The 27,237-nt window shown below is 39.9% G+C and overlaps 3 protein-coding genes across 4 annotated transcripts; 1 reads left to right on the top strand and 2 right to left on the bottom strand.

The window, feature by feature from the left end:
• The first annotated feature begins 59 nt into the window (after positions 1 to 59).
• iah1 (isoamyl acetate hydrolyzing esterase 1 (putative)) lies at positions 60 to 2,250 on the top strand. The gene is made up of 6 exons (XM_037694925.1): positions 60 to 179; positions 290 to 342; positions 832 to 983; positions 1,439 to 1,600; positions 1,693 to 1,814; positions 1,916 to 2,250. Exons 1-6 carry the CDS (start codon positions 117 to 119, stop codon positions 2,090 to 2,092), a joined length of 729 nt encoding a protein of 242 aa, XP_037550853.1. The 5' UTR covers positions 60 to 116; the 3' UTR covers positions 2,093 to 2,250.
• On the bottom strand, positions 2,233 to 17,693 carry adam17a (ADAM metallopeptidase domain 17a). Its single transcript, XM_037694921.1, has 19 exons — positions 17,494 to 17,693; positions 17,194 to 17,326; positions 14,224 to 14,357; positions 14,046 to 14,134; positions 13,512 to 13,701; positions 11,410 to 11,540; positions 11,164 to 11,250; positions 10,451 to 10,576; positions 10,223 to 10,367; positions 9,829 to 9,920; positions 9,316 to 9,468; positions 8,035 to 8,234; positions 7,840 to 7,943; positions 7,595 to 7,729; positions 7,257 to 7,384; positions 7,102 to 7,180; positions 6,894 to 6,982; positions 6,685 to 6,744; positions 2,233 to 3,609 (listed from the first exon to the last, which is right to left on the bottom strand). Exons 1-19 carry the CDS (start codon positions 17,594 to 17,596, stop codon positions 3,211 to 3,213), a joined length of 2,577 nt encoding a protein of 858 aa, XP_037550849.1. The 5' UTR covers positions 17,597 to 17,693; the 3' UTR covers positions 2,233 to 3,210.
• Positions 17,694 to 18,647: 954 nt separating this feature from the next.
• LOC119427326 (14-3-3 protein beta/alpha-1) lies at positions 18,648 to 26,452 on the bottom strand. Of its 2 annotated transcripts, none has more exons than XM_037694915.1 (6): positions 26,335 to 26,452; positions 25,490 to 25,897; positions 23,304 to 23,427; positions 20,609 to 20,772; positions 20,415 to 20,510; positions 18,648 to 19,558 (listed from the first exon to the last, which is right to left on the bottom strand). In XM_037694915.1, exons 2-6 carry the CDS (start codon positions 25,787 to 25,789, stop codon positions 19,487 to 19,489), a joined length of 756 nt encoding a protein of 251 aa, XP_037550843.1. In that variant the 5' UTR covers positions 25,790 to 25,897; positions 26,335 to 26,452; the 3' UTR covers positions 18,648 to 19,486. The 2 variants fall into 2 exon arrangements, with proteins under 2 accessions (XP_037550843.1, XP_037550842.1); XM_037694914.1 differs by having other exon boundaries at positions 26,331 to 26,452.
• Between the last annotated feature and the right edge of the window lie 785 nt (positions 26,453 to 27,237).

Below are 27,237 nucleotides of genomic sequence, written 5' to 3' on the forward strand. Positions count from 1 at the left end.
TAACTAATAAAACGTGGATAAAATTTACCCGAGTTAATTAAATCCACGGACAAACAGGATCCTCGCTTTATTTTATTTACTTCCGGTCTACATCCGGAACAGAAGTTTGTTTCGTTATGTCCAAATTCAATCCAGTAGTTTGGCCTAAAGTTGTTTTATTTGGTGACTCCATCACACAGGTTGGTTCCGACATTAAACCCGTTCAGTTGTATCCTTCATTTTATCTTCCTTGCTCTTAATTAGCTTCAGCCGCAGACCTGCCATCCTAACATTAAAGTGTTTCTTTCAGTTTTCTTTTCAGCCCAATGGATGGGGAGCAGACATTGCCAACAAGCTTGCAAGGTGAATAATTACCCTTTATTCTTTCTTATTTAGGTTTAGCCAAAAAAAAAAAAAAATCATAAGGATTATTTTGTGTTAATTAATTAACTCTAAATATATTTCAAATACCCTATTTGCATTTAAACCCTGGACTTTTCATATTATCTACAATTTCAACATTAATCATTTCTAGTGTCTTAATTACTTTAACTTATATTTCATATTTTATCATAACTACTTTTGCCTTCTATAACTTTAAATACAGGATATATTATGCAATTTTAAATGGCTCAATCATTTTTTTTATTTTAAATTGTTGCCTTTTGAGTTTTTTCTTCAATTTACCACTTACAAACTGCATTTTTGAGCCTCTTATTTTTTTTAATGTAAATTTGACCCACTTGATTTAATTAAAAAAAAAAAAAAAAAAAACTCCCACTGCTGTTAGTTTAGCTTTCTGCACATCTGTCTTTGATGGACCTGTGACTCTGAGCTTTACATCCCCATCAGAAAATGTGATGTTGTAAACAGAGGGCTGTCTGGCTACAACAGCAGATGGGCCAAGATCGTTCTTCCTCGCCTCATTAGCAGCCAGAACCCATCAGACGCGCACGTCTCTGCTGTCACAGTTTTCTTTGGAGCCAACGACTCTGCACTGGAAGGTACAGCCTTGCTCGAGAAGCAGATTTAGCATTAGTCAGGGTGTGTATTTTCTTGCAAAGTCAGCGAGATTCCAACGATCTTGTTTTTAAAGTATCCCACATTATTTTGTTACCCTGTTAAAAGTGAGGACTACATCTGTAATAACAGTAGTTTAGTCAAGTTCAAGGTTCTTTATTGTCATTCGCATCGCATGTGGTACATGAGGTGGAACGAAATTGTGTACTCAAGTTCCCAGTTACACCCAAAAATATAAATAATAAAAAGAAACAGTATATAAGGATCTAAAATATACACTAAACAATAATAATGTCTAATAATAATAGTCCTAATATGTTATTATTATCTGGATGCACGGCACCAATTAACTGTATTAGATATGAATGCACTTTTGCAGAGCTGGAAAAGACTCGAACTTAGAAAAACTGTCACTAATAACTCTCTTTTCCTTCTTCAGATAAGAACCCGCAGCAGTATGTCCCTCTACAGGAGTATTCAGAAAACCTGAAGGACATCAGCAAGTTTCTGACCTCAGCTGGTGTGTCGGCAGACAAAGTTATCTTCATCACTCCTCCTCCTCTTCATGAGCCAGCCTGGGAGCAAGAGTGTATTCTCAAAGGTAATCCTGCCAGGCCGTCGTTTTATTTGATCCCTTATTCTTCCTCAGCTGTCCCGCAAAGAACATGAGCACCTCCTCGTCGTCTCTTCCAGGATGTCCTCTCAATCGCCACAACTCGGTTACGGGACAGTACGCTCAGGCTTGTGTCCAGGCAGCCGGTCAGTGCGGTTCAGACGTTCTAGATCTCTGGACACTCATGCAGAAAGACGGACAAGTGAGTGCACGAGCCTTTGACATGTTGAAGTCAAAGAACTGCCCTCTGAAAACAAATCTTCCGTTTCTACAAGCATCTTGTTCTTTTTATCGATTCTTCAGGATTATACAGTCTACCTGTCTGATGGGCTGCACCTGTCGGAGAAAGGAAACCAGTTTGTGTCCCAGCAACTGTGGACTTTACTAGAAACTCGCCTGGCTCACCTGCCCTTCATCCTGCCTTACTGGGGAGATGTGGATGCAAAGAGCCCAGAAAGCAGCCTCCTTTGCAACCAGTGAGGGGAAAAAATGCTGCTTTAGATCAATGGAGGACTAAACTCATTCCACAGCTGAGATAATGAAGCGTTAAAACATGTACAATAAAGATATTTTTTATTGGAGATGGTTTTGAATGCAAGCAAAGAACATTAAAAACTTTACAAGACAGTTATAATATACATATAGTCTGGTATAAAATTTAACTTCTGCTTATCTTGACCTACAAGAAGAAGTGTTTTACAGTGTTGACGTGTGACGAAGCAGGTAACAGTGGTGAGACAATGATGTGCGGAGCTCACATTGGCACTAGAGTACAAAAACCAAACCAATATCCGAGCACCTGAGGGGGCGACGAGATCGAATTCAGAATGTCATGAAAGGCAGGGAAGTTTCTGCTGCGCATGAATAAGTCACAATAGAACAAACGCCACAAAAAGCACATGTGTCAACAATCCCATTTCAGAAAACTCATGTTCATCCAACTTTCAGTTTCATATTAAAGTAAAAAAAGATACTAAAACTAGTCCTTGTACATTACAGTGTACACACACAACCCCATCAATACACTCAAATTATGTGTACAAAGAGTGATGTTAAAAAAAATCTAAGTGCATTTAGAAGCATTGAGACAGATCTGTCCATTTTAGTGTGAATTCAAGAAGCTCCACTGAAATGTTTCCTCGCTTGTAACAAAATCAGCTGTAAATGGAACCAGTTTGGTGAACAAGGATTTAGTGCGTGTGCTAAAATGAGACTTTTCCTGGTGATCCAAAATCAAAGCCTACTGCTAAACAATATATTCTTTATATACAGCCGGGTGCTTCAGGATCAGTGTAGCTCATTTTTTAAATATTTTACTTCTGAAAAGCCTTTTCAGAAACTCAAGTCAAAGTGTTTGAATCATAAAAGCTGCGCTACGAGGAAAGCCCGTTATCCTCGTAGATTCCTCAGCCTACAACTAAAAAGGCACAAAGATGTGAACTCACAGTAATATTCAACTTAGAGGTGACTGAAATAAAACCACATTTCACAACCTGAACTCTGACCCACACAATCTGCTGCTGCCTGTGGAGCCAACACTAAAGTCATGTAGCTTTAAATATTTAGGACGCGTTTGTTCTTCCTCCACCTGTTTCCTCTCAGCAGTCAGTCTCTTTAGTGTCAATGCGGTCCTGCCTCATGAGGCGGCGCCGGTCCCTGGCTGCTGGGTTCAGTTCTGTCAGATCCCCGAAGGAGGATTTCGTAGCCGACGAGGAGGCTCCTGCGGTTGTGAAACCGTCCTCTGCCAGATGAGAGTCGCTGCTGGTGTCCTCCGGGATGGTGTCCATCCGCAGGGCTCCGGCGCTGTCCGGGTTGCCGTCGCAGCTCGGGTCGGGGTCCTGGGCACTGCTGGCCGCGGGAGGGGCCCAAACCTGGCTTGGCTGCGGCGGAGACTGGGAAGAGGGCGCGGTCCGGCCGGCGGAGGAGGAGGAGTGAAGTGGAGGAAGCTTGACGATGCGCACGGGCGTTAACTCGAAGTTGTTCAGCTTGTCTTGACTCTGGAAAGTGAAAATGACAAGTGAGGAGAGGGCCCATCAGAGCTTTCTGCCTCTTGACTGAGGAGGGAGCCATTCCTTTTTTACTCCATTCTGTTCATGTCAGACACATCTCTGAACTTCATACGTAACCAATAAATAATTATTTAGTTATTATATATTTCTACCATCTGTAAGATTCCACGAAATTCTATCTTCATCCCCAAGCCTAACCTGATGTGAAGACTGGAACGAGTAAAGCAAACCTTTCTGCCGGGACATTTAGAGTTGTCAGAACACAGGAGGATCATGGTGGTTGAAGTTATTCTAAGGACACCAGGACTCTGGTGTTAGCACATCTAAAAAGAAATCAGTCACCAGTAATTCTGTCATTTTGCACCTGAGCTTATCCCGTCCTGGCAAGTCAAAATGTCGGCTCAGGGAAAGGTCTGCAGAGGAATGCACCCTCAGTCTCAACATTTTTCCCATCGAGCCCAAAAACTGGACTTGACTCAGTACAGATGATCGTAATAAGATGGATAAAAATAAAAAAACAGCCACCTGCAGAACATTTTTCCTTGTGATGTTAACGGCACTGTGCAAACTTAAAATAGACGTACTCCATCTGATTTCACACAAAAAAAAAAAAAAAAACTAAATAAATAAAAAACAACTTAAACCCTTTTGCTGTTTTGAATACTCCTAAAATGCAATCTTGCTTCCTTGAGGTAATTTCTGATCAGACGAGGCTACGCATCTGTGCCCAAGAACACAGCCTTCCTTCCTCTCTTTGCCCGTCTGAAGAAGAGTTGTGCAGCTCGATCAGCGATTACGACAAAGAGAGTGACTGCAGGAGTATCCCAAACCGGGGGGGGCACCATGCTCAATGGTAAGACATCTCAACATCAGGCCGTGGCACAAACACACTCACCTATGGCGGGAGCTCTATTACAAACCTCCACCATCTGCTGCAGTTCCAGGGCAAAGAGTGATGGACAAATGATTGAGACCCCGACAGTGACAGAACGGCAAAAACAAACTCTGACCCCCTGCCTCAAATATTCTCTGAATTAGTTTTGACCCTGTGGGACAATTTAACACCAGATTAAAGAGGAGTTTGACAATCTCATGTCCTTATTCAAAGAAACGTTTCATGTATTAACAAGCGCTACTGGGATTCGATTTGATTCAAAGGGGTTAGAAACACAAACCAACTAGGGGATAATTTGCTAATAATAATAATCAATATGGCATTTTAAAATGGCATTAAAGAATGAAACTTTCCCTCAGATTTGAATCCATAAAAACTGTCCAACTATAGAGCGTCCAGAAAGTTTTCACAGCACTTCACTTTTTCCACATTTTATGTTACCGCCTTAATTTAAATTGTATTAAATTAATATTTCCTCAAAACTCTACACACAGTACCTCATTATGACAATGTGAAAAAAAGATTAGATTTCTTAAAAATGTATTAAAAATAGAAAACTAAGAAACCACATTTAAGTATTCACAGCGTTTGCCATGAAGCTCCAAACTGAGCTCACGCGTTCCGTTTCCACTAATCCTCCTTGAGATGTTTCTTCAACTTAATTGGAGTCCACCTGTGATCAATTCAGTTGATTGGACTTGACTTGGAAATACACACGCCTGTCTATAGAAGGTCCCACAGTGCATGTCGGAGCGCAAACACCAAGCATGAAGTCAAAGGTCTGTAGACCTCAGAGACAGGGTTGTGTGGAGGCACAAATCTGAAGGTCCTAATGAGCTCAGTGACCGTCATTTGAAAATGGAAGAAGTTTGGAACCACCAGGACTCTTCCTAGAGCTGGCCGGCTGTCTAAACTGAGCAATCGAGGAAGAAGGGTCTTATTAGTCAGGGAGGTGACCAAGAACCCAATGGTTACTCTGTCAGAGCTCCAGTGTTCCTCTGAAGAGAGGAGAACCTTCCAAAAGGACAATCATCTCAGCAGAATTTTGTTTCTCATGGTCCAAGTCCTTCAGGTGCCTCTTGGTAAACTCCAGCTGGGCTGCCATGTTGCCTTTTATGAAAGAGTGGCTTTCATCTGACCACTCTACCATACAGGTCTGATTAGTGGATTGCTGCAGAGATGATTGTCCTTCTGGAAGGTTCTCCTCTCTCCACAGAGGAACACTGGAGCTCTGACAGAGTGACCATCGGGTTCTTGGTCACCTCCCTAACTAAGGCCCTTCTTCCCAGATTGCTCAGTTTAGATGAGCAGTCAGCTCTAGAAAGAGTCCTGGTGGTTCCAAACTTCTTCCATTTACAAATGATGGAGGTCACTGGGACCTTCAGAGCAGCAGAGTTTGCTGCATGCTTCCCCAGATTCATGCCTCCACACAACCCTGTCTCTGAGGTCTACAGACCTTTGACTTCATGCTTGGTGTTTGTGCTCAGACATGCACTGTAGGACCTTCTATAGACAGGTGTGTGTCTTTCAAATCAAGTCCAATCAACTGAATTGACCACAGGTGGACTCCATTTAAGTTGTAGAAACATCTCAAGGATGATCAGTGGAAACAGCATCTGAGCTCAATTTGGAGCTTCATGGCAAAGGCTGTGAATACTTATGTAAATGTGATTAGTTTTCTATTTTTTAATTAATTTGCAAAAATCTCAATCTTTATTCACATCGTCATAATGAGTTATTGTGTGTAGAGTTTTGAGGAAAGATTAATAAAATTTGGAATAAGGTTGTGTAAAATGACAAAACGTGGACACAATTCTGGATGCATTGTATATGAAAAGATATAAATAATTTCATGTTTTTAGAGTCTTACAAACATAAAAACAAACCCTATAAAAAAGTCAAATAATTGGCAAAGCCCTGTCATATGCATACTTTAGTTTTTATATTTTCAGGCCTTGTTTTAAATACTGATAAAGTCAAGTATGCATTTTTCTACTGAGCAGGATGTTTATTGTGCACAACAATCAACAGTACCCCTTCATGCACTTTTGGTTTCCCTGCCCATTAAAGATTCACGAGGTCAGAGCAAACGTGGGGTTTAATTAGTCTGGTTTGTGTGGCAGCAAGGCTTGTGCACTGGATAGGACCACATCACTTAAAGAACTTACACTCTGAGGGGGGCATAAGTACTTTGCACTCTCTTCATACTGCTGGTCAAGACGTTTGTCCTTCAGAGGGAAACAAGAAATGCAGCACTGTTAGCGCTTCAAGTCAAATGGTTAAAAATTAAAAGATATCTCGTTCTTTATTCACATTATTAACACCGACAAAGAGCAAAGACAGCAAAGATCAGCAGAAATGATTGAAATATTCTTACCACATAGTGAACCACGAAGCCGAGAGGAATCCAAACGATGAGAGAAAACACCACGACTGAGCCCACGATGTTATCAGCCAAGAACTTCCCTGATGTGGACAAGAAGATGGCACAGACAAACAGAACTAAGTCAACGAGCACAGATTCAGGTTAGAATCTCACTAGGCTTCCCTCTCTGCTTTAATTAGCTTTCATGCTACAAACTTACTAAACGTGTTGATGTCCAGTTTGTCGATAAAATCCCACAGCCTCTCAATAACATCCTGAACCTGCTTCATGCATTTGCCCTGTTTGAACGAAGAACAGAATAAACGTTAAACATTCACGCATTTTGAAAACGAATGCAAAGATTTGCGGACTCACGTTTCCGTCACAGAAGCCCACTGTGCAGGGTTTGCCTTTGCGAAGGTAAAGGAAGCCGGTGGTCTGGTTAAAAGGGGAGCAGGTGCCATCTTTTCCCCTGCAGCAAACTTTGCAGGAATCATTTGTCTCTGCAAGAAGCCAAAGAATATTTAAAATTCACTTTTAATGGAGGTAAGCTAGGCAGCACAATTTAACCTCACTTTTCCGAGTCGGACGATTAAACTTTGTTTTGTGTAATAGAACAATCAGAAGCAACACAGATTGGATGAAAATGCTCAGCTGTTCTTTGCCAGCTACAGCTGCAAACTCTCCACTCCTCCTGTAAGGGTGCTCATTACCGTTGCACGCGCAGGACCTTAAGTTCTGCATGGCCTCACAGAAGGGGTTACACTCTCCTTTATGGCAGCGGCCGTTGTCAACACAAATCGTGTTATCAGCAGCGTTTTCAGGAGGAGGGCACTGACTGCTGTTGCCTGTGAGTTGAGGAAAAGGAAAATATACTTCATTATTTTTGATTTTTGCAAGCATAAAGTAAATTCCTTGGTAACACAGAGGCTGTTGGAGATCATGTGCAGGAGCTTACCTGTGCAGGAAGATTTGCCTTTACAGGTGGCACTAATGGGCTCCTGGCATCTTGTGCCAGCCTGCATAAACTGACAGCTCTTACAGCACGGGCTGTTTCTGTCACTGTGGGAACACAAGTTAATCCACTGCCTGAGTATCTGTTTCCTTGGATTTGATAAGCAAATAAATTTCATTTGACTTTTATGTAACTTACCTGCAGTTAGCGCCTTTTTTGAACTTGCAGTCTGCAGTGCAGCAGTTGTCATCATTGAGGTGGAGTAACCCGGGGTCGCATTCTTCCCCGGCCTCCACCCTGGAGTTTCCACAGACTTTACTGTTCCTCTCCTTGAAGCAGATCGAAGCCTTGAGACGCAACGTTTTGCCGATGGATATCTTACTGCATGTGGAGAAGTGCTTCGGGAGGGAAGAGAAGCAAATAAACAGGGGAGACATCTTAACTGTAATGGTTTGCTGTACAAATATATAATGGTACAAGATGAAACCCTGTCTTGAACCCAAACAACTAATTAATTAAAAATATATATATATAAATCCAGAATACATATTTGCAATGGAACAAATAAGCCCTGTGAAATGCAGAACTGAAAGTCTCAGACTCATGACAATACGTTGGTTTTCATACTGGTGTGCTAACACTGATTATGTCAAACACACAACAGCAGCAGAATCTGGAAACAACTGAAATTATTCCTGTTATAGAGCTGCTGAAGTTTGATAGGACTACCTTAGCAGCATAGTGATCTTGGTGAATAAGCTTTTTTTATTTGTAGTTTCCTTGAGAATGTCATTTCAAAGCTAAGAAGCCTCCCCCACTTCACAAACCATCAACTGATAAGTTACAAAAAAAAAATAATAATAATAAATTATATATATATATAAATACATTTTCACAATGTGTCCCATTCCTCTTAAGAGCTGATCACATGTCCCTAAAAACACAGCTGCACTTCTTGTCAGTCTGGTAATGTGGCTGCACCAGTTCAGACTTGCTCTTTCTTGGCTTACTCTATGTGATCGTAGTTCAATCTAGTCAGACCACTCATGCAAAATGTAACAGAAGGACGCCAGAGGCGTTAAACAAAGATGACACCGAAAACAACGTCACCGCCAAATTCGTAGAAAGCAACGAATTTCTGGGAAAAAAACTAAACAAAACGCTCCACAGCAAGAACTGGAATACAACCCAGGTTTGATGCTTCTTCTCTGTTAAAAGTGGTCAAGCAAAAGACAAAAATAATCTCAGTGGTTAAACAACATCAAGTCATAAGCATATGGGCTGTCAGGGTCAATGATGGAGGAGGGACATCACATTTCTGTGCGTCACATTTCACAGGAACAACTGTGACTCAACAGTAAAGGATTTCTGCAACAACTCAAACACATTTTCTCTATGTTGTATCTTTGATCGCATAGACTGTTTCAACCACACATACAGTATTACCACAGATGAAGAGCAATGTGTTGAACTGGGTACCTTGTTGTTAGCATGGTCTCCGCTAACAGCAATGGGGTACATGACAAATTTCCCCCCGTCGTCATCACTGGGAGCACAGGAAGCGATGTTATCAGGATCGTGTTCTGCTCCAAAGTTATGACCCAGCTCGTGAGTCGTCACCAAATCTGCTTCCTGTGGAGCCACAAGCCCATCACGTTTAACTATAGTGGAGCTAACAGCCAAAAGTGAGTTAGTTTAGAAAAGTCTTTATGTTTTCTGATCATAATAAAAACAAAATAATGAACTGATGATAAAATGTTATACATTTCCACTAAATTAAATCCATTCAAAGTTAGAGATGCTTCAGAAAGTCCTGATTAGTCATCTCTAAGTGTTAGCAATGTGGCAGACATTAAAAGGAATTTAAAACGACAGAACAAGCTAGCATCAGTCCGCAACACCCACACAGAAGATGCATCTGCTCCACTCAGAGGATCAACTTGGCTAAATGTCCGGTTGCATAACATCTCGGTTAAAATCTAGTGCACAAACCTTAGTGAGTATAGTTTTGCCATAGTTCTTGGTGCTGGTCAGACCTGTGTTGAGGTAACTGGGTTTCTTGGCAGAGTGAGATGGGTAGTAGGCTACAACGTGACAAAAATTAACAGAATTATCTCGGATTGTTTGGGATTTTGAAAGCAGCGCTGAAGTATTTGAATTATTTTTAAATTCTTCCACTCTAAATGATTAGCCAATAGATTTACTTCGATAAGTAAAATCTACAGCCTTCAACACCACAACAACTTTCTATATGGGATTTATTTTAATAATCTATCATCATAGAATATGTTAGGTGTTATAAGAAAATCTATCATCATATGTCCATGCATTATTTGATGGTTAGCAGATCAAAGCAGGCCTTTTGATGGTGAGGGGTGCATCTTACGTTCTGAGCAGAGGCCACCCAATGGGTGAGGTCTGGATGGGGCGACGTAGGCCAGCCCCAGGGTACCCTGATCAAAATCCTGGTATGTGAAGAGGTGGGCCAGGCACACAGAGGAGGCATTGTCTGCGATGTCTGAGCTGAATTGCTGTAAGACGTGAGGAGAACGGACTGTTAAGATGTCTTTACGTTCAAACTGATACGCTGATAAACAGTAACGAGTCGCGTTACCTCCAAGAGTTTCTTGACATCCCAGACATCCTTTCCTTCAACGGGGCTATCCTTCATATTATAGTGAACCCAGCTTTTGTCGTCAGAACCATAGGGACTCTTTGTCGGCTCTTTATTAATAATAATCTGATGAGAACAAACAAAAACAACATTTAGAGCAATTCGAGCGTGGCTGCTGCAAGGTCTAAATAATCAATAAGAAAGCAATGCTGCAACTCTGTCTGCTGGTTCATAACTTACACATTTGAAGAAAAAAAAATTCTTAAGATGCAAATGACAAACACAGCTCCTACAGATCACACACCGCTGCTTGTTAAAACCAGCCGAACTCTGAGCTATAGCAGCAGTTTTTGCAAGGAAGACAGAACAGCCATTCATTCTGGGATTTATATTGTAGATCAATGCAACAGTGCAAATTCTTCTTTACATTTTTAGTAAATATAAATAAATATGTAATAACCTATGTGTTTTTATAAAGCCCTTTTTAACTAATCAATTTACCCCATCAGACATAAACAACAAGCTGACAGTTCTTCCTAAAAAAAAGAGCTATTTACAGACTGGCTGAAGCACTGTGTTATTTTCAACCTTGTTTCCGGGAGTGGTGCTGAATAAAGTGACGCCATTAATCAGCTGAGAGCACTAAAGTTTGAAGTCGCAGCTCAACACAAAAGGGTTCAGGAGAAAAGGAGCACTCCGTGCCAGCTGCACACCTGCTGGATCTGCACCCCGTAGCCTTTAAACTCATCGTCCCAGGTGGTGTTTCTGTAGATGTCGTCAACTCGATCAATCAGCTCGATCTGTTTCAAAATACGATGTTTAGAACACCTACATATGATGCAGAGATACTGTACATGCCAATACAGATGAACAAAAACAGATTTATCAAAGCTAGTAACATAAAGGTTACTCAGCAGTCCTACAGAAGATGATCTGAATGCAGCATTATTGTATCAGACCAGGTAGTTGAGAGTGACGCTCTCCTGTCCGCGGCCCATGTGTTCGTAGAAGCGATAGTCTGCAACTAGCAGCAGGGTGCACGTATTCTTCTTATGGTCATGGACTTGTCTTTTCTCTCTGTGTTGGCTTTCTGCAAGAAAAAACAGGAGGGGCAGTGAGGAGATTGGAAAGGTCAGATTTATACTATAGTGCAGACGTCACTAATTGGCGGATCCGGACCGAGTGATGGCTCTGTCTGGACCCGACAGAACATCGGACCAGGCTACCGCTTTGCTTGCTGCGTCACGCTGCTGCTCGCTGTGGCTGTGCTCCGACTCTGCTGTTGTTGCTAAACAACTTGGGCGAGATCTACAGTCAGCGACACTTGAAACTACTCAATCATCTACTCGACGGTGAGTTGTCTTTTTGTTTTAAAATCCTGTTGGGCGTGTCAGTAGCTGCGTTAACGCCGCAGCAACAATCACAGCGCTTACAATGCAAGACTCCATAGAGCTAACGGCTAACTTGGCTAGTGTTTTACCCTCGTCAATATGATCTTCCCAACCATTAATATGCTAATAAAGTTACTCAATAAGTAAGCCGAATAAAAGGCCATACCTTTAGTAATTAGAGCCACTTTGTTGTTTTCTGTTTTCTAAAGATGTGAACTTTTTTTACTTCAAGTGTAAGCCTTCAATTCTTGGACCTCTTCAGTTTAAGAGAAAAAGGCTTATTAGGCTCCGTTTGCACATTCAATATGTGTTTTATTCTGTGCTTTGTTTTAATCTGAAATAAAGGCCTTAAATTTGTTTGCCCACTTTTAAATATGATAAAAGAGGTAGTTGTTTACTGCAAAGTGCAGTTTGTTAACAATGAAAATGTGAATACGGGTAGGCAAGACCATAAAAGTCAAACGCTGGACTTTCGTTAGAGGAAATTTTAGTAACTGGACCTCAGTGAGTTTTAATTGAATACCCCTGCTATAGTGGATAATGCAAGTTTACATCAGTGCAGTTTATAAATTGTTTTTTTAAATGACGCCACGCTCTAGAATTGTAAGAATCCATCCATCCATTATCTTTACCCGTTTATTCCATTTTGGGTCACGGGGTCGCTGGTGCCCATGTCCAGCAATCACTGTGCGAGGGGCGGGGTACACCCTGGACGGGTCGCAAGTCCATCACAGGGACACATAGAGACAAACGAGACAAACAACCATTCACTCTCTCACTCACACCTAGGGACAATTTAGAGTTACCAATCAGCCTAACATGCATGTTTTTGGTCTGTGGGAGGAAACCAGAGTACCCAGAAAAAACCCACGCATGCACAAAGAGAACATGCAAACTCCACCCAGAAAGGCCCCCGGACCGGGATTTGAACCAGGGTAACCTGCTCGCTGAGAGGCAGCAGCTCTACCAGTTGTGCCACCGTGCTGCCCAATTGTAAGAATAGTCTTCATTAAATATATTTTCTTTTAACGTTATGTCTTTTTGGATGTTAAAGCCAAAAATAAGAATTAGGTATAGACTTTATACTTTGATATCCTAACACCTTAGATTGGGACAATGTAACTTAAAGCTCAATAAACTCTTTGAACCATCAGCTTAAAAAAAAGATACCATTCTGAACATTACATCATGAGCTGCACTTGGCTCTACATGATTTAGAAGAGTGGGAGAGCTCTGCTTCGTCCTTCACAATAAGATGTGGGAGGCCAGTGCTGACTCAGAGCCATCGGTCGGCAGCGGAGGCTTCATGAATTTTAATGCTTCCTCCATATGAACCTTCACCTCAACTCAACCAACCAGAATCCAGTGAGAGGTGTTGGAGATAACTCCTCTCACACATAAACACTGATATTCTTAACAGTTCCAACGCAGAACCAAACATTTTGGTTTTCGACGTAGCAGCTCAAGTATGTAGGTACATGACGAAGTTTATAAAAAGGTTGCTGAACATTTTAAACGTAATCTTAATATTATAACCTTCAAATTATTCCTCTTTATCTTAAATCATACATTGTTTTTCACCTATTTAAAAAACAGGACACAGTTTAGGTTGAACAAGTAAGTCCATTCATTCAGACGCTATTTCCAACCAAATAAACAGCAGAGCTCACCGTTTTTAAAGTCCGTCTCCTTAAGCCTTTCCCATCTGCTCCTGATATTCTCAGGCAGAAGATTCGCTGCATCTGAACTGATGTAGCCGCACACTTTTGGAGATGCGATCCGGCTCAGATTCTTGATATCTTCTGATCGATAAACCAGCAACCTGCTGCCAACTGGGGAATCTGTAAACCTCCACAAGGGCTGGACAGCACCCCCCCAAAAAAAGAAGAAACCACATCAGAGAGGTTCTCAAACCATAATAAGGGTGTTTAATTCAAAAGGAAATACAAAAAAAGTTATAAAACAAGATGGGAGCAAAATATGTAAAATTTTCAGTCAGGAGTTTATTAGAGATTAAGTGGACTGATGAAACGTATTGTGTGCATTTTTTAATATTTGTGAATACAAATACATAAAAACTGACCATATCCAATACAATACATCATAAAAGGAAAGTTGAACTAGTTATACAAAAAATACTTTGAGAAGCTATACCGATTTAAAGGTGACGGCATTAAATAATCAGCTCTTATGAAGATATTCACCTCTACGTTATATTCTGCTTCATCTGTCTGGATGAGAGCAGAAAACTCGTCTCCGTCGATGTGAGCCTGCACTCGTGAGTTCTCCTCACCTAAAAAATATAGAGATATATAATTTTTCCTCTGAGAAACACAATACCCAGGAGAGTTGGGCTTAAGAGAAACGCCTCCATCAACTCACCAACAACGTGTCCAGTGAAGTAGTTCTGAAGCTGAACGTCATATTTCTCCTCCTCTCCGTTTTTATTAACAAACACAGCTTTGAAGTTGTCGGTAAAAAGGTCTGTGTTTGTGGTCACGTAGAGCTGGAAATTTCTGAAGGCAGGAAAAAAATTTAAATGCAATATTTATTTTTAACTCACAGTAAGTATGACAAATCTTCAGGAGTCATATTGGATACTTTTCGTATCATTAAAGTATATTTTTACCACATACATGTACAATACCCACACTGCTGGCGTAATACTGCTGAAAGAATTGTTGGTCTACAATTGTGCAGCTTACGATATATTTTTTGGCTTACATCAACAAAAGGTTATGCGCGTGATATCACCGCCAACAAGTCCATCTGAGGTGAAGCTGACTGAGACAGAAATGACCCCAGACTGAATGACAACGGGTCGTATGAGCGGCTCAAAAACAGAAAACAAAACTGCAATGGGGAAGAGCTGTTATGCAATCAACTGCGCCGACAAAAATCAGCTAAAATGTGTGTCACATTCTTTTTATACGCTTTAAAAAAAGAAAAGAGAAAGAAACCCAGTGCAATGCTTCAATTTATATATATATTTATATATGAAACTAAAGTCCCAGCATTAAAAATGTGCATTTAAAGAAAATATGCTGGAGTGTTGTCTTAGTTTTTGAGGTAAAAACTACTTTTTTTACACTATTTTAGTAAGACATAAGTATACACTAAATATATCATCTGGTAACTCCTATTTATAGTTTGTGGCACTGAAATATGTTTGCTAATATATGACTTTTATTTATACATAAACTGTATAAACTATCTGTTTACCAGATCACTATATATTAACACTGCTGATAAATACAAAAAGGGTTCAATCATGTCATCTGGACCTGTCTCTTTAAGTGAGAAACGTTTCGTCCCCCATCAAGAGGACTTCATCAGTCTACGACCTGCCAATCAGATCTGTCCCACAGGTAGCCTTCCCTGCTGTGATTCAAGCCATCTCCTGTTAGAATCTCAAAAGTAGGCTTTTAACACGTGCAAAGCACAGATGGCCAAACTTGCTGCTCACAGAAACAGCCTGTGGACAACCAAGGCCAAAGGGGTGCAGAAAAAGGGTTGTAAGCTCAATCATCCAGGTAGATAACAACAAAACAGTTTCAATCATGTAATCTGGACCAGTTTATCAGCTGATACATACATTTAAACCAAAAATTAGCCCAGAACTAACCCTGATATTAACAGCACTAAACAGGGTCTGAGCATATTCATCCTCATTCTTCTCAAATATAGATGATGGCAAAAAGATGACTTTAGTTAAACGAAGATCTATCAGTTAACCTGTGAAAAATAATCAGACATTAAGAGTTTGAATGGAAATATTTTCTTGTAAAAGACAGAAGTGGATGCTTATGAGAACAAGCTGCAGAATCTCAGAGCTTATTCTGAACTCCATCTTAGCACCAACCTAACTGGTTTGTTCCACTTTGGAGTAAGCTGTTGGGGAAAGAAACAGTTTTGTGTTGTGTGTTTCCTTGACTGATGAAGCCTTCTGGATGAAAGGTGAAATGTTTCAGCACATAAAAAGAAACTGTCCAGATGACCTCACTGAAAATTGTTGGATTGTATACCTGGATTATTGAGCATGGACTTTGTTGGCTTATTCTGAATTATTGACTTTTGCATTTTCCTTAACCCACAGTGACATTTTAACCATTTACTAATAAAAGCATTTTTAACGGTGAGAAATTAAAAGATCCCATAGTAAAATAGTTAGCAGGGCATGAACCACTGTGGTGCAAACACTTTCATGATAAACAAATGTTTGTGTTTCTGAAACAAGTGCAATCGGTCTTACCTAATATAGGTTATATTTGCTCATATATATATAATAAATATATACTATATATATATGTATGCCTTTTTATAACTGTATTGTTGTCATTATTGTCCATTGTTGTCAACACTCTGTTGAAATCAGGTCTCTCTTGTAAATGAGTCCTTGAGGCTCAATGGGATTAACTTGTCTAAATAAAGGTTGAATGAATGTGTAACTGTGCACAGGTTAGAGGATAAAAGAGTCAATCAAGTGACGCTGTGAATCTCTGCTGACCTCATTTTTTAATTATATGGATTTAAAAACCTATCAATGCAGTGTCCTACCATCCACTAAAAACTTTTAAAATGTGACTCATTTATTTTCTTGCTGCCTGAGTTTGAAATACCTATTTTAGTCCTGTGCATACTGTATGCTGCATACCAGCCAGCCAGCGTCAATTCAATTTGATTCAATTCAGTTTATTTATTATATAGTGCTAATTCACAAGTGTCATCTCAAGGCACTGCACATAATAAAACATGGGTCTACAGCAGACATGTAAAAGCAGAGGCATAGTGCAGGATATGAATGAGCATCTAAAGTATTCACTTATAAATAACTTTTGAATAGTGGGGCGGCTGTGGCTGAGTCGTTATAGAGCAGTCGTCCTCCAATGCAAGAGTTGGGGGTTCAAATCCACCAGCAGTCGCATGCTGAAGTGTCCCTGGGCAAGACACTGAACCCCTCATTGCCTCTGATGTGTGTCCCATCAGTGTATGAATGTGATAAAGCACTGATTAGTCTCTTTAGAATGATTTGTTCAATTAGCTTTGTAGAGATCTAGTAGAGAGCTGTATGAATGGGTAAATGAGGACACGGATTGTAGTGTAAAGCACTTTGAGTGTCTTCATAAGATAGAAAGGCGCTATATAAATACAGTAGTATTACAATAGTATGACAGTGTACAAATACAACTAGTCCATTTATTAATAACTAAACATACAAGTACTGTTTACATTTCAGTTTGTTTATAGGTCAGACAGGTAAAATAGAGTCAGTGTGATTTTTATTTAGTTAAGGTAATTTATCTTGTGAGAAAGCAGAGATATGATGCAGGCAAGCTGGGACTTGTTCTTTACCTGTGCAGGGCTCTGAAGCTCACCAGGCGCTCCAGGTGAGACTGAGGGTTGACGTCCCTCTTCCTCACAGAGTGCAGCTGGAGGTCGGACAGAGGCAGCACTTCATAATCTGACAGGATGGCGTTCAGATGATCTGGAAACACACACAGGAGTCAAGCAAGCACACAGATTCAGCGGCTTCGCAAACTAACGCCCTCATAAAGGACGTAAGACAAAACAGCGGCGCTTATAATCAGAGGTGCGACCGTCACAATAGCTTTATGGTTGGCGCTGATTCAAGCTAACGTTAGCCGAGCTTACCCAACTCTGGGTTGTGTTCGTGATTTCCCTCCGTGGTAAATCTTGATTTAACGGCGCCGTTTATCCAACAGGGAGCGAAAAGGACTAAAAGCAATGTTTTCATCGTGTCCGAGCGGTTTTGTCACATTCACGACTCAACAATAAAAGGTTTCGGATCGTCTCGGAAGCTGCTAGGAGTTCCAGTGTAACCCGGAAGTGCCCCGAGTGGAAACATCCGCTTTCCGAGAAGTAGAAAAAAAAAGAAAACACTAATGAAAATGATCGATTCTGCTTTTTAAAGTGGAGAAAAAAATACTAATTATGAATAGTAATCACCATTTAAGCTATGGTATAATTAAATATTTTTTAATCACCACCATCTAAGAACCGGAAAGTACTTATGTAGCTGTTAGTTTAGGTGTGGCACACTGAACTTTTTACAATCAGATAAATACAACTGCATGTTAAGTGATTTATTATGGACTGAAAACAATCTGCAATATTCACAATATTGTAATTTAGACTGTATAAGTAATACCAACTGCTATTTGCTGAAAATGAGATGTTAAAGGAAGGGAGGCAGAACACTAGCTGAATGCTAAAATGCTAACATTAAATGTAGCAAAAAGCCAATTAGAAGCTAAAAGTAGCAGAACAGCAGCTAAAACCTATGTAGCGTAAATTAAAACAGCAAGTATGCTGTATCAGCCTTCAAAGAACATTAGTCATTTCTGTTTTCCCAGTTGGAAAATCATTTGTAAACAAGTTAAACATTTTAAAATGTTTAAGTTACAAAAGTCACAGCACTTATTGCTTGAAAAAGCCTAATATTTTGATATACGAGGCTAAAATAGCACAATATGCAGTAGTTGGTTTAAAAACGACTCCAACAGCATTTGCACTATTAAAATACACTGCAATGATGCAGTGTTTATTTTTTTATAATTTAAGTTTTTAACAACATGGTTCATTTGAGGTCAGCAAATTCATTTAATGGCGAAGATTGAAAACACAGCCTGCATTTAATATACTGTATATGTATTTTGATAGATTCCCGTTTGTTTTGTCATGTTAAATAGAAATGCATAACACAACACTCACAAATTAACTTCAAAGCTCACAAGTTTTTTAACATCTTAAATCTAACGCACGTAAAAATAGAGACAGTAAACACGTTTGGTTTATAAAATGTTTTATTCTTGTTAACATGGTAGATGCACCAGGATTCAAAAGTTCCACGAGGCTCTTGGGGACTACAACTGACTCAATTACAAAACAATAGTGGTCCAAATCTCTAGTGACAATCACTGGACAGACTAGAAAATAATACCCTCGCAAAGTGTACAAAACCGCATTGTTCCCATTCCAGTGTAATATCTGAAGAGACGTGCAGGACGAGCACATCTCTCCAGTAACAATGTCTGATAAAAGCCATAAATTTATCCCAAACAGATTTTTAGTGAAATATGACGAGATCAGGAAGTGAACGTCCAACCAATGAGCACTGCTTATGTGTTGAAATATTTTTTTTAAGTGTAGCGCACTGGATTTCCCTGCAGTGTAAAAATTACATCTTTAATCTTGTACCTCAGCACAGGTAACACCACACGTGTAGATACATACTACAAAAAATATGTGAGGGAAACTATTGCATGTTTATACTTTGTCTCACTTGATTGAGTCAAGCTTCCAACTTCTTTGCCTCTAAAGTGAACTGGGGTGGGGGGGGCGATATAATTTCAGAGTATCAGATACTTTCGGCAGTTCAAACTACACAGATGGGAAGGCCAAGAAGCAAAACTACCAGTAAAAGGAATAGATGGTTCCTCTTTTCACCAATTATTGTCCTAATCTGCTTGGCACAAATAATTTTGGTTCTTTATATTAACTCATGAATGGAATGAACTGGTGGAATGATTGAGTGAAGCATTAAGGAATAAAGAAAAATGTAAAAAGTTGTTTTTTTTGTTTTGTTTAGAGAAAGAATCCCAACAATATAGAGGAAGTTGGTGCTCTAGTTCTCGGTCTCGCCTCCCTCTCCTTCCCCGCCGTCGGCCTCCTCAGGAGCGTTGTCTGACGTCCATAACTGAGGAAAAATAGGCACTCGATTAAAACAATACAAAATAAAGCAAAGTACTCGGATACTATGTGACTTATGAATTTTCCTGGAATTATTTAATTTTGGAACATGTGAACACAACCCTGTTATTTGAAGTTTTTCATTTCGTTTTTGACTTTGAAGGGCAAAAAACAGTCAGGAAGACAATGTATAAACATACGTTTAGAAACTTTAATTAAAAAAAATAGAGCAGCAAAGTGCACTTCAGATTAAAACACTGTATTCTTAAATCATTCCCAATTTAAAATAGAGTATGTAAAGAGGTGAGTTTTTAGTTTAGGTTCATTTTAAATCACGTAAAAACACAAGTAATTTAAAAATAAGCTTTTTTTTTATTGTATAGTGATGATTTTTGATCCAGTAGTGAACAAACATCTCCAGATGTTTACTTGCTGTAAACAACTCTATACATATGAAGTAGTTTTGTTAGCGTCTGATGAACTGTATGACAGAAGTGGCCAAACAAACTGAGGATGTAGGAGGATTTTCTAACCACATGCTTCATATATGTGATGCTTTCTTACAGCATTCAGTCGCTACAAAGCCCCTGCTTTAAGTTCTGCTCTGAGCCGAAGTTTGCTTCTGTGGTTATGGTCTTTACTGCTGCACTACACCTGCACTGACGACTTATATATATCACTCATAAGTGTAGATGTTCAAGCTGACAGAAAGGCCCGACCTTTGCTGCATTTCAATTTCTGCAGTTTGGTTTTGAAGGGCCCTTAAATTTGACTAATTACCATAATGTAAGAGGTTATTTTAACTCTGAGATTGTAATATGACCCCCTTTATCCACAGAAACGGTCTTATATGAAAGACTTACTGTCAGGTTGTCTCGGAGGAGCTGCATGATGAGAGTGCTGTCTTTGTAGGACTCCTCATGTAGCTGATCCAGCTCTGCGATGGCGTCATCAAATGCCTGTAAACAAAGACAAACGGTAATATTATGAACAAACCTCTCAATTTACAACAGAAGGCACAAGCGAGCGGTAAACTGTATTTACTAAGTTTGTCAACCTTTTTAGCCAACTCGCAAGCTTTTTCTGGTGAGTTGAGGATCTCATAGAAGAAGACGGAGAAGTTAAGAGCCAACCCCAGGCGAATGGGATGTGTGGGGTCCATCTCAGTGGAGCTGACGTCAAATGCAGCCTGGTAAGATTCTTGTGATTGGTCAATGGTCCCTGAAAGAGAAAAAAAAATAAGCATTTAAGTTTCTGCTTAAAGCACAGAATTTGGCACAAATTTAATTCAAAAATATATTGCAAATAATATTAGGTTACTATGAGGTTTTTTAAGAAGCCGTATGTTAAAGTAGATCAGTTTTAAAGATTTCTGAAGGCACTTTCACAAAACATTTCTGCAAAATGGTCACAACGACCAGTCGGTCTTTATGTTGACTCTAGCCGTTTATCACAAATGAATCCAGACAAATCAGAGTCAGTTTCTTTATTGTCGTTCGCACCACATGTGGTACATGTGGTGCGAACAAAATTATGTACACAGAGTCCCAGTTACATTCAACAATAAAATGTAAAAGAAAAACAATGATAACATCTAAGATGTGAACTAAGAAAAACAACTAAACATAAACTAAGCACTAATAGCATAAAAACATTACATCGAACAGCAGCACGAACATGAGCATGAGTCTGTGTGAGCAGATGAGCACACATGAACACAACATGAAACGAATCAGCAACAACATGATGTGATTTTTCACAGTGATTATTCTGGTTAGAGATTCATGAGTCTAACAGCCTCAGGGTAGAAGCTGTTCCTCAGTCTAGTGGTTCTACGCCTAATGCTCCTCAACCTCCTTCCTGGGGGGAGCGGGGTGGATATATATGCTGGGTGAGTGGGGTCCTTCATGAGGCAAAACCAGCAGAGATGTGACTTTTTAGAAAAGAAGCAAGTAATAAAGAATCTAAAGATGTTTGGAGCAAAAAGCATTAAATGTGTGATGGAGGTTTCTCTCATACGGTTTTCAAAACATGACAAATTTAACTCAAGTAAACGATCCTTTATGTGGTTAATCTTTTCTAATTTCTTTAAAACTAGTTGCAAAGTTGCTGTGCATCATCATCGATCTTTCCTAGGTAATAAATCTGTATTTTTAATTCAATATAGACCATATGTCATCATTTCACATTATTGAGCCACAAAACCAGTTTATGTTTTCATACATCGACTGTTCCAAATCTGTCACTACCTTGCGTCACAGCACAAAGGTGCATCAGGTTGTCGAGTTGGCTTCAACACCCTCGGCCAATTCAGAAGACACAGAGGCGGCCTAAGGCATCCAAGTTCCAGCTTGAAATACTTTACGAAAGTGCCTTTAGACTACTAAGGGCAAGCGGTGAGGAAACTGTACTACTGAACTAGAGCTGGGTGATATTTTAAAAATAAAGTGGGGTTTTTTGTGATATAAGTTCAGACTATATCAATATAGTTTTATACTTGGAAATCGAGATGGAGATCGATTGGATTTAAATTGTCAGATGAGGAACAGAAAAATGTAGATAATGCCAAAAACAAGTCCCGACCAAAAGGTCGGAACTACAAATCTTTTTCACCTTTTAAAATCAGTGGGGTATGAAGCGTGTGTGAACTGCAGCTGCAGGTCTGACAGACTTCAGCCTCCTTCCCTGAAACAAACACGGTATAAAACTCATTTAGCCGTGCTGTGCCTTATGAGGAACAGTGCGGTGTTGCAACATTAATTAAGCAGCAGTTTATCATACCGCTAAAGACACGGTCCTTAGCGGCTAACAAGACAACGCTTTAGCAGTCTTGTTCGACAGCTGAGACTGGGACCGTGTCTTGGCGATATGATAAGCTGCTGCTTTAATGTTGCGGTGCCACCTCTCACTTTTTGTTTCATAAGGCACAGCACGGCTAAATGAGTTTTATACTGTGGTTGGTCTCAGGGAAGGAGGCTTAAGTCTGTCGGACCTGCAGCTGCGGTTCACACACGTTTACCAACATTGTGAAGGTGGCGCAGCTGAATGGACTGCACTTCTATAGCACCTTTTTATATTATCAAGACACTGAAAGTACTTTACAACACAATCTGTGTCCTCATTTACCCATTCATACAACATTCTGCTGGATCCCTACAAAGAATAATCAGAGCTTTATCACATTCATACACCAATGGGACACACATCGGAGGCAATGAGGGGCTCAGTGTCTTGCCCAGGAACACTTCACCATGTGACTGCTGGTGGAATCGAACCCCCAACTCTCCCATCTGAAGACAACTACTCTAGCCTCTCAGCCACAGCTGTCCCCAGCTGAAGAGGATTATTATTTAATGTATGTAAATAAAGGTCTAAAAATAAAACCATTTAATAAGTAAATAGTTTATTTTTTAGACATTTATTTTGTACAGTTACAGCTGTTGTTAATAAATGTGCCTGTGTGACAATTGGGACAAAGCTTTGACTCTGAAACATTTTTGTTATTACTTTATGGAAATAAAAAATAGAGATTTATTGTATATTGTGATTTATCTTTTAAATTAATATCGAGATATTAATTTTGGTCTCTATCGCCCAGCCCTATACCGAACAGAACACACAGCAGGGAAAGTAGGAAGTAATCGCAGTTAAGTGTCAACAACTTTAAATATCAGACATTTATTCTTAGTGTTTAAGGGGATTAATAATACTGAAGGGAATTTAAAGAAAATGTAGGATTGTTGTAATCTTACCCGACTTGGTTTCTCCAGAAGCAACTTCAGCAAGGTATCTATAGTAGTCCCCCTTCATCTTTAAATAGAAGACTTTGCTCTCTGGATTTGTGGCATTTTCAATTAAATAAGAGTCCAGCAAGTTCTGTGAATAAAAGACGTACAAGGTTAGTTTTTGATAGATAAACTTGAGCGTTTACACCCAGAGCAGAGATCCATTAATTAAACCTGCAAAGCTATATTATAGCAGTCACATTTAAAGGGTTATTACTACCATCATTCACCCTAGTCATCCCATATTTATATCATTGTCGCACTACAAAAGAGAAGGCATAAAACAAACATCCTCTTTGCAAAGTACAACCTGCTTCTAGACAGGTTCCTTAAACTTGACCACAAATGCTGATTTCTGCTTGTGCTCTTTTCCCTTCTGCGCCGTTACGAAATATTGTTGTGCATTTTTTTTTTTGGTAAAGTTTTATTTGTAAAGTCTAGCGAAACACACAAGCTCTGACAGCACTGCATGCTGTAAATAACATTTAATTAACAAAATTAAATAATAAAATAAAAAAGAAAAACACAGGTCCTTCTATGTCTTACAAGTTCAGAAGTGTCTTCAATGAGTCTAAGGGTTCAAGAGGAAATCTATATATAGAAACAACCAATATAATTTATAAAAAACATTTACTTACACTTAAATTAACCAGAGGTTCTGAACATTACAGAAAAAAAATTTGCTGCAAGCTTGACACCCATCTTTAAAAGTAAAATTTGCTAAGAAAATCCCAAAGGTTTTAAATAGCAAAACAGTATTTCCATACGCTGATGGTTTACAGAAAGACAGTTGTCTAGTCAAATTATTTTGGGCACTGATTGTTATTTTTATTATTTTTGGAGGGGAAGAGGGGGCTCTGATGGTAAACAGGAGGGCATGCTTTTGAGGTGAGAGCAACGTTGGAAAGGTTTTCTATGCGAGATAGGCAGACGCATACATCTTAGTCATAGGTCCAACACATTGCCTTGGACCATGTGTTGATGTTAACAGTAACATTCATAACATATCTAACGTTGTGAAGGTAAAAAACTGTAACTAACATTTTATCAGCATTATAATTCATAACAATTGACCATTTGCATTTGATTGTAACCAGGTTTGGGAAGTTTGTCTCAGCTGAAACTCATGACTCATGTGTTGAAAATTTTGCTTTTATTGTATACTCTGTCAGTAGGAAAAACAAAAATAAAACCAATCTACATTTGCGGAAAACTTAATGTGCAAAACCCCCCTGTATGACCAGATATTTAAAAAAAATTTATAAAAAAAAAAGTTCACCAGCATGATTTTCCAAACAACTTTGCGTTTCTCCTGCCTTGCAGACAGACACAAATCCATTTGGTCTTTTTGCGTTCTACTCTTTTTCCAGCAAAAAGTGCATAGCTGACATGTCAAGCTTCTGAAGACAAGCTAAGGCTTGAGGACCGACACACCCTCCTCTCTTCACAAACCCTCAATCAGCACAGGCTGGCAGAGAAACTGTGCTGAGTCACAGCCAGCCAGTGCATAGTCTCATGTACGCCCAAAACGGTCCCAGCTTTTCAATGTTACTTAAAAAAAAAAATCAGAGGTCCATAATTTATTGAGGAAGTGTGATAATATCAACCACCAATCTGTGCAGCAAGCATGAGGTTAAAGCAGCATCACCCATTATTTCATTGAAGCTAAGCCTTTTAAAGTGGCACATGATACATTTAAATCCACTGGTTTCAATAAATGACAGCAGGAAGAGTGCCACATCGGTGAACTGTATAAAACTGAGTGTGAGTCATTTATACACATTAGGCTGCTTGCCGTCTGATGGAACTTGGTGTCTAAGAATAAACTTTGTGTGTGTTTAACACAGTTCTTTCAGACACACCTTGGAGATTCAATACTGACCTCTTGCCACTTCACGCCCTCAAAAGGTTTCAAGCCTATTGTTCTAAAATCCAGATTCCCAAAAAGGCAGGAACAGTCGGAAGACTACATAATACTTCCTTGTCCTGTCTGTCTTCAGAGGTTTTATTTATACAAAACAGAACAGCTCACAGGAAACAGATGCCATTAGACACATACTTGTGAATGAACAACAACCGTGTGACACCATAAATTCAATAATCACAGGAATGATCACTCCTGTTGTATATTAAACTATGATCAAATCTCTTACCAAAACACAGTAGCAGATGTCCTGCAGCTCCTTCTCCACCTTCGCCCGGTACTCATGGACCATCTGCTTCTTCTTCTCGCACCCACTCCCGTCGGTCTTCATCCCGATGCTGGACAACACCCTCCATGAGGACCGCCTCGCCCCGACCACGTTTTTGTAGGCGACAGAGAGCAGGTTCCTCTCCTCGTTTGACAGCTCGCCTCCCTTCTCTGTGACCTCCTTCATGCACTCTGCCATGTCATCGTAGCGCTCAGCCTGCTCTGCCAGCTTGGCCTTCTGGATAAGATCCGTTTTATCCATCGTAGTTTCTGTATTAAATGGGATATCCGGGCGTACAAATGACAGTCAAGGGTTGATAAATTGAAGGGTGGATGTAGCTAGGGATCTGCGGTTTATCTCTCCACAAACCTGTAAAATAAATATAATGTCAGCTGGTTCCCTGATGATCTGGCTAGTCTAATAAGTCATCAGAACTGATTTTTTTTTTTTTTAAGACAATAGCGCACGACGTCATTCTGAGCTTAAATTTACTGTAATTGCCACACAGACCAGATAATAATTTGCCAACTTCAATAAGCAGTTAATCTACATCCAAGGTTGTTTTTTTTTTTTTAAAGACAAGACTGACTGTGTGAATATCAATGTAGATTTGTTCGCTGGTCCATGCTGCGAAGCGAACCGCCAACGACGATGACGCTAGCTAGCAACACCAGCCACTCCTTTCAATTCATTAGCGTTTCTCATACACGTCTCTAAATACGCCAAAAGCCCTATTAGTTTCATCAAAAGCCAGCGGTAATACGTTTAAATGAAAATAAATAAGGTAGTAATGGTCTCGAACCTACTGAAGTCCAAATTCGGCCCCCAGATCGATTCAAGTAGGACAGAAAAAGGAAGAAAAAACAGCAGCCGCGGCAGAGAAAACTCCAACTGAACGTGCTAAAATAGGAGGGGTTCATCTAGAGCTGGGTGTAGGTCGTCCAATCACAAGCCGGGTTTATTTTTGATGGACAGGACCAGGCGATAGTTTGAACCAATAGTCCTTTAGCGCGGGGGATGAAGGCGGGACCTGAGTAGCCTAGCGCTGCAGTTTGAAGGCGCAGTCGTTGTCTGTCACTAAAAGCAGGACGAGCGGCAAGGGTGGAGTTTCCCTCATAAATGCGATCTAATTTTATGACGTAATTAAAAGCTAACAACATAAATTTGCAATAACGATATAATAAACATATCAGAAAACAACACCAGAAATTAAAATAGACATTTTAGTTAATCGCATTGTGCATTTTCTCTAACTTTGTTTTACTTTTTGACCTTGTTATCGACACAACTCCGTTTTGATTTTTTCAGTCACATGATCGAAGAGGGCATTCGCTGGACTTGCCCTAGGATCAGAATGGGACAACGGTGTGAAGCCCCGGCTGACACGCCGTTTGAAATGTTGTGCGACTTCCTCCTACCCGGCTAGCTGCTTTGTCAGCCGGGCTGTAAATGGGGTGCAGCCGTGGCCATGGACCGCGAACAAGGGACGAAGACGTCATCTCGTTGCTATAGTGATTCTCGTCCAATGGCGATTTAGTTCTTAAACACTGTAGAGTAGGCGGGTGTGGTCTGGACTCAACGTGGAAATTAACATTTTTATTACAACGATTTAGTGAAAAGTCACCTCTGTGATAGTTCAAAAAGTAACATTTATAAAATATTGTATTTTGCTGTTGATTGATTGTTAGCATGAGATGGTAAATGCAGTT

The sequence above is a fragment of the Nematolebias whitei genome, chromosome 21 (assembly GCF_014905685.2).
Source record: "Nematolebias whitei isolate Nwh7 chromosome 21, NemWhi1, whole genome shotgun sequence".
NCBI lineage: Eukaryota > Metazoa > Chordata > Actinopteri > Cyprinodontiformes > Rivulidae > Nematolebias > Nematolebias whitei.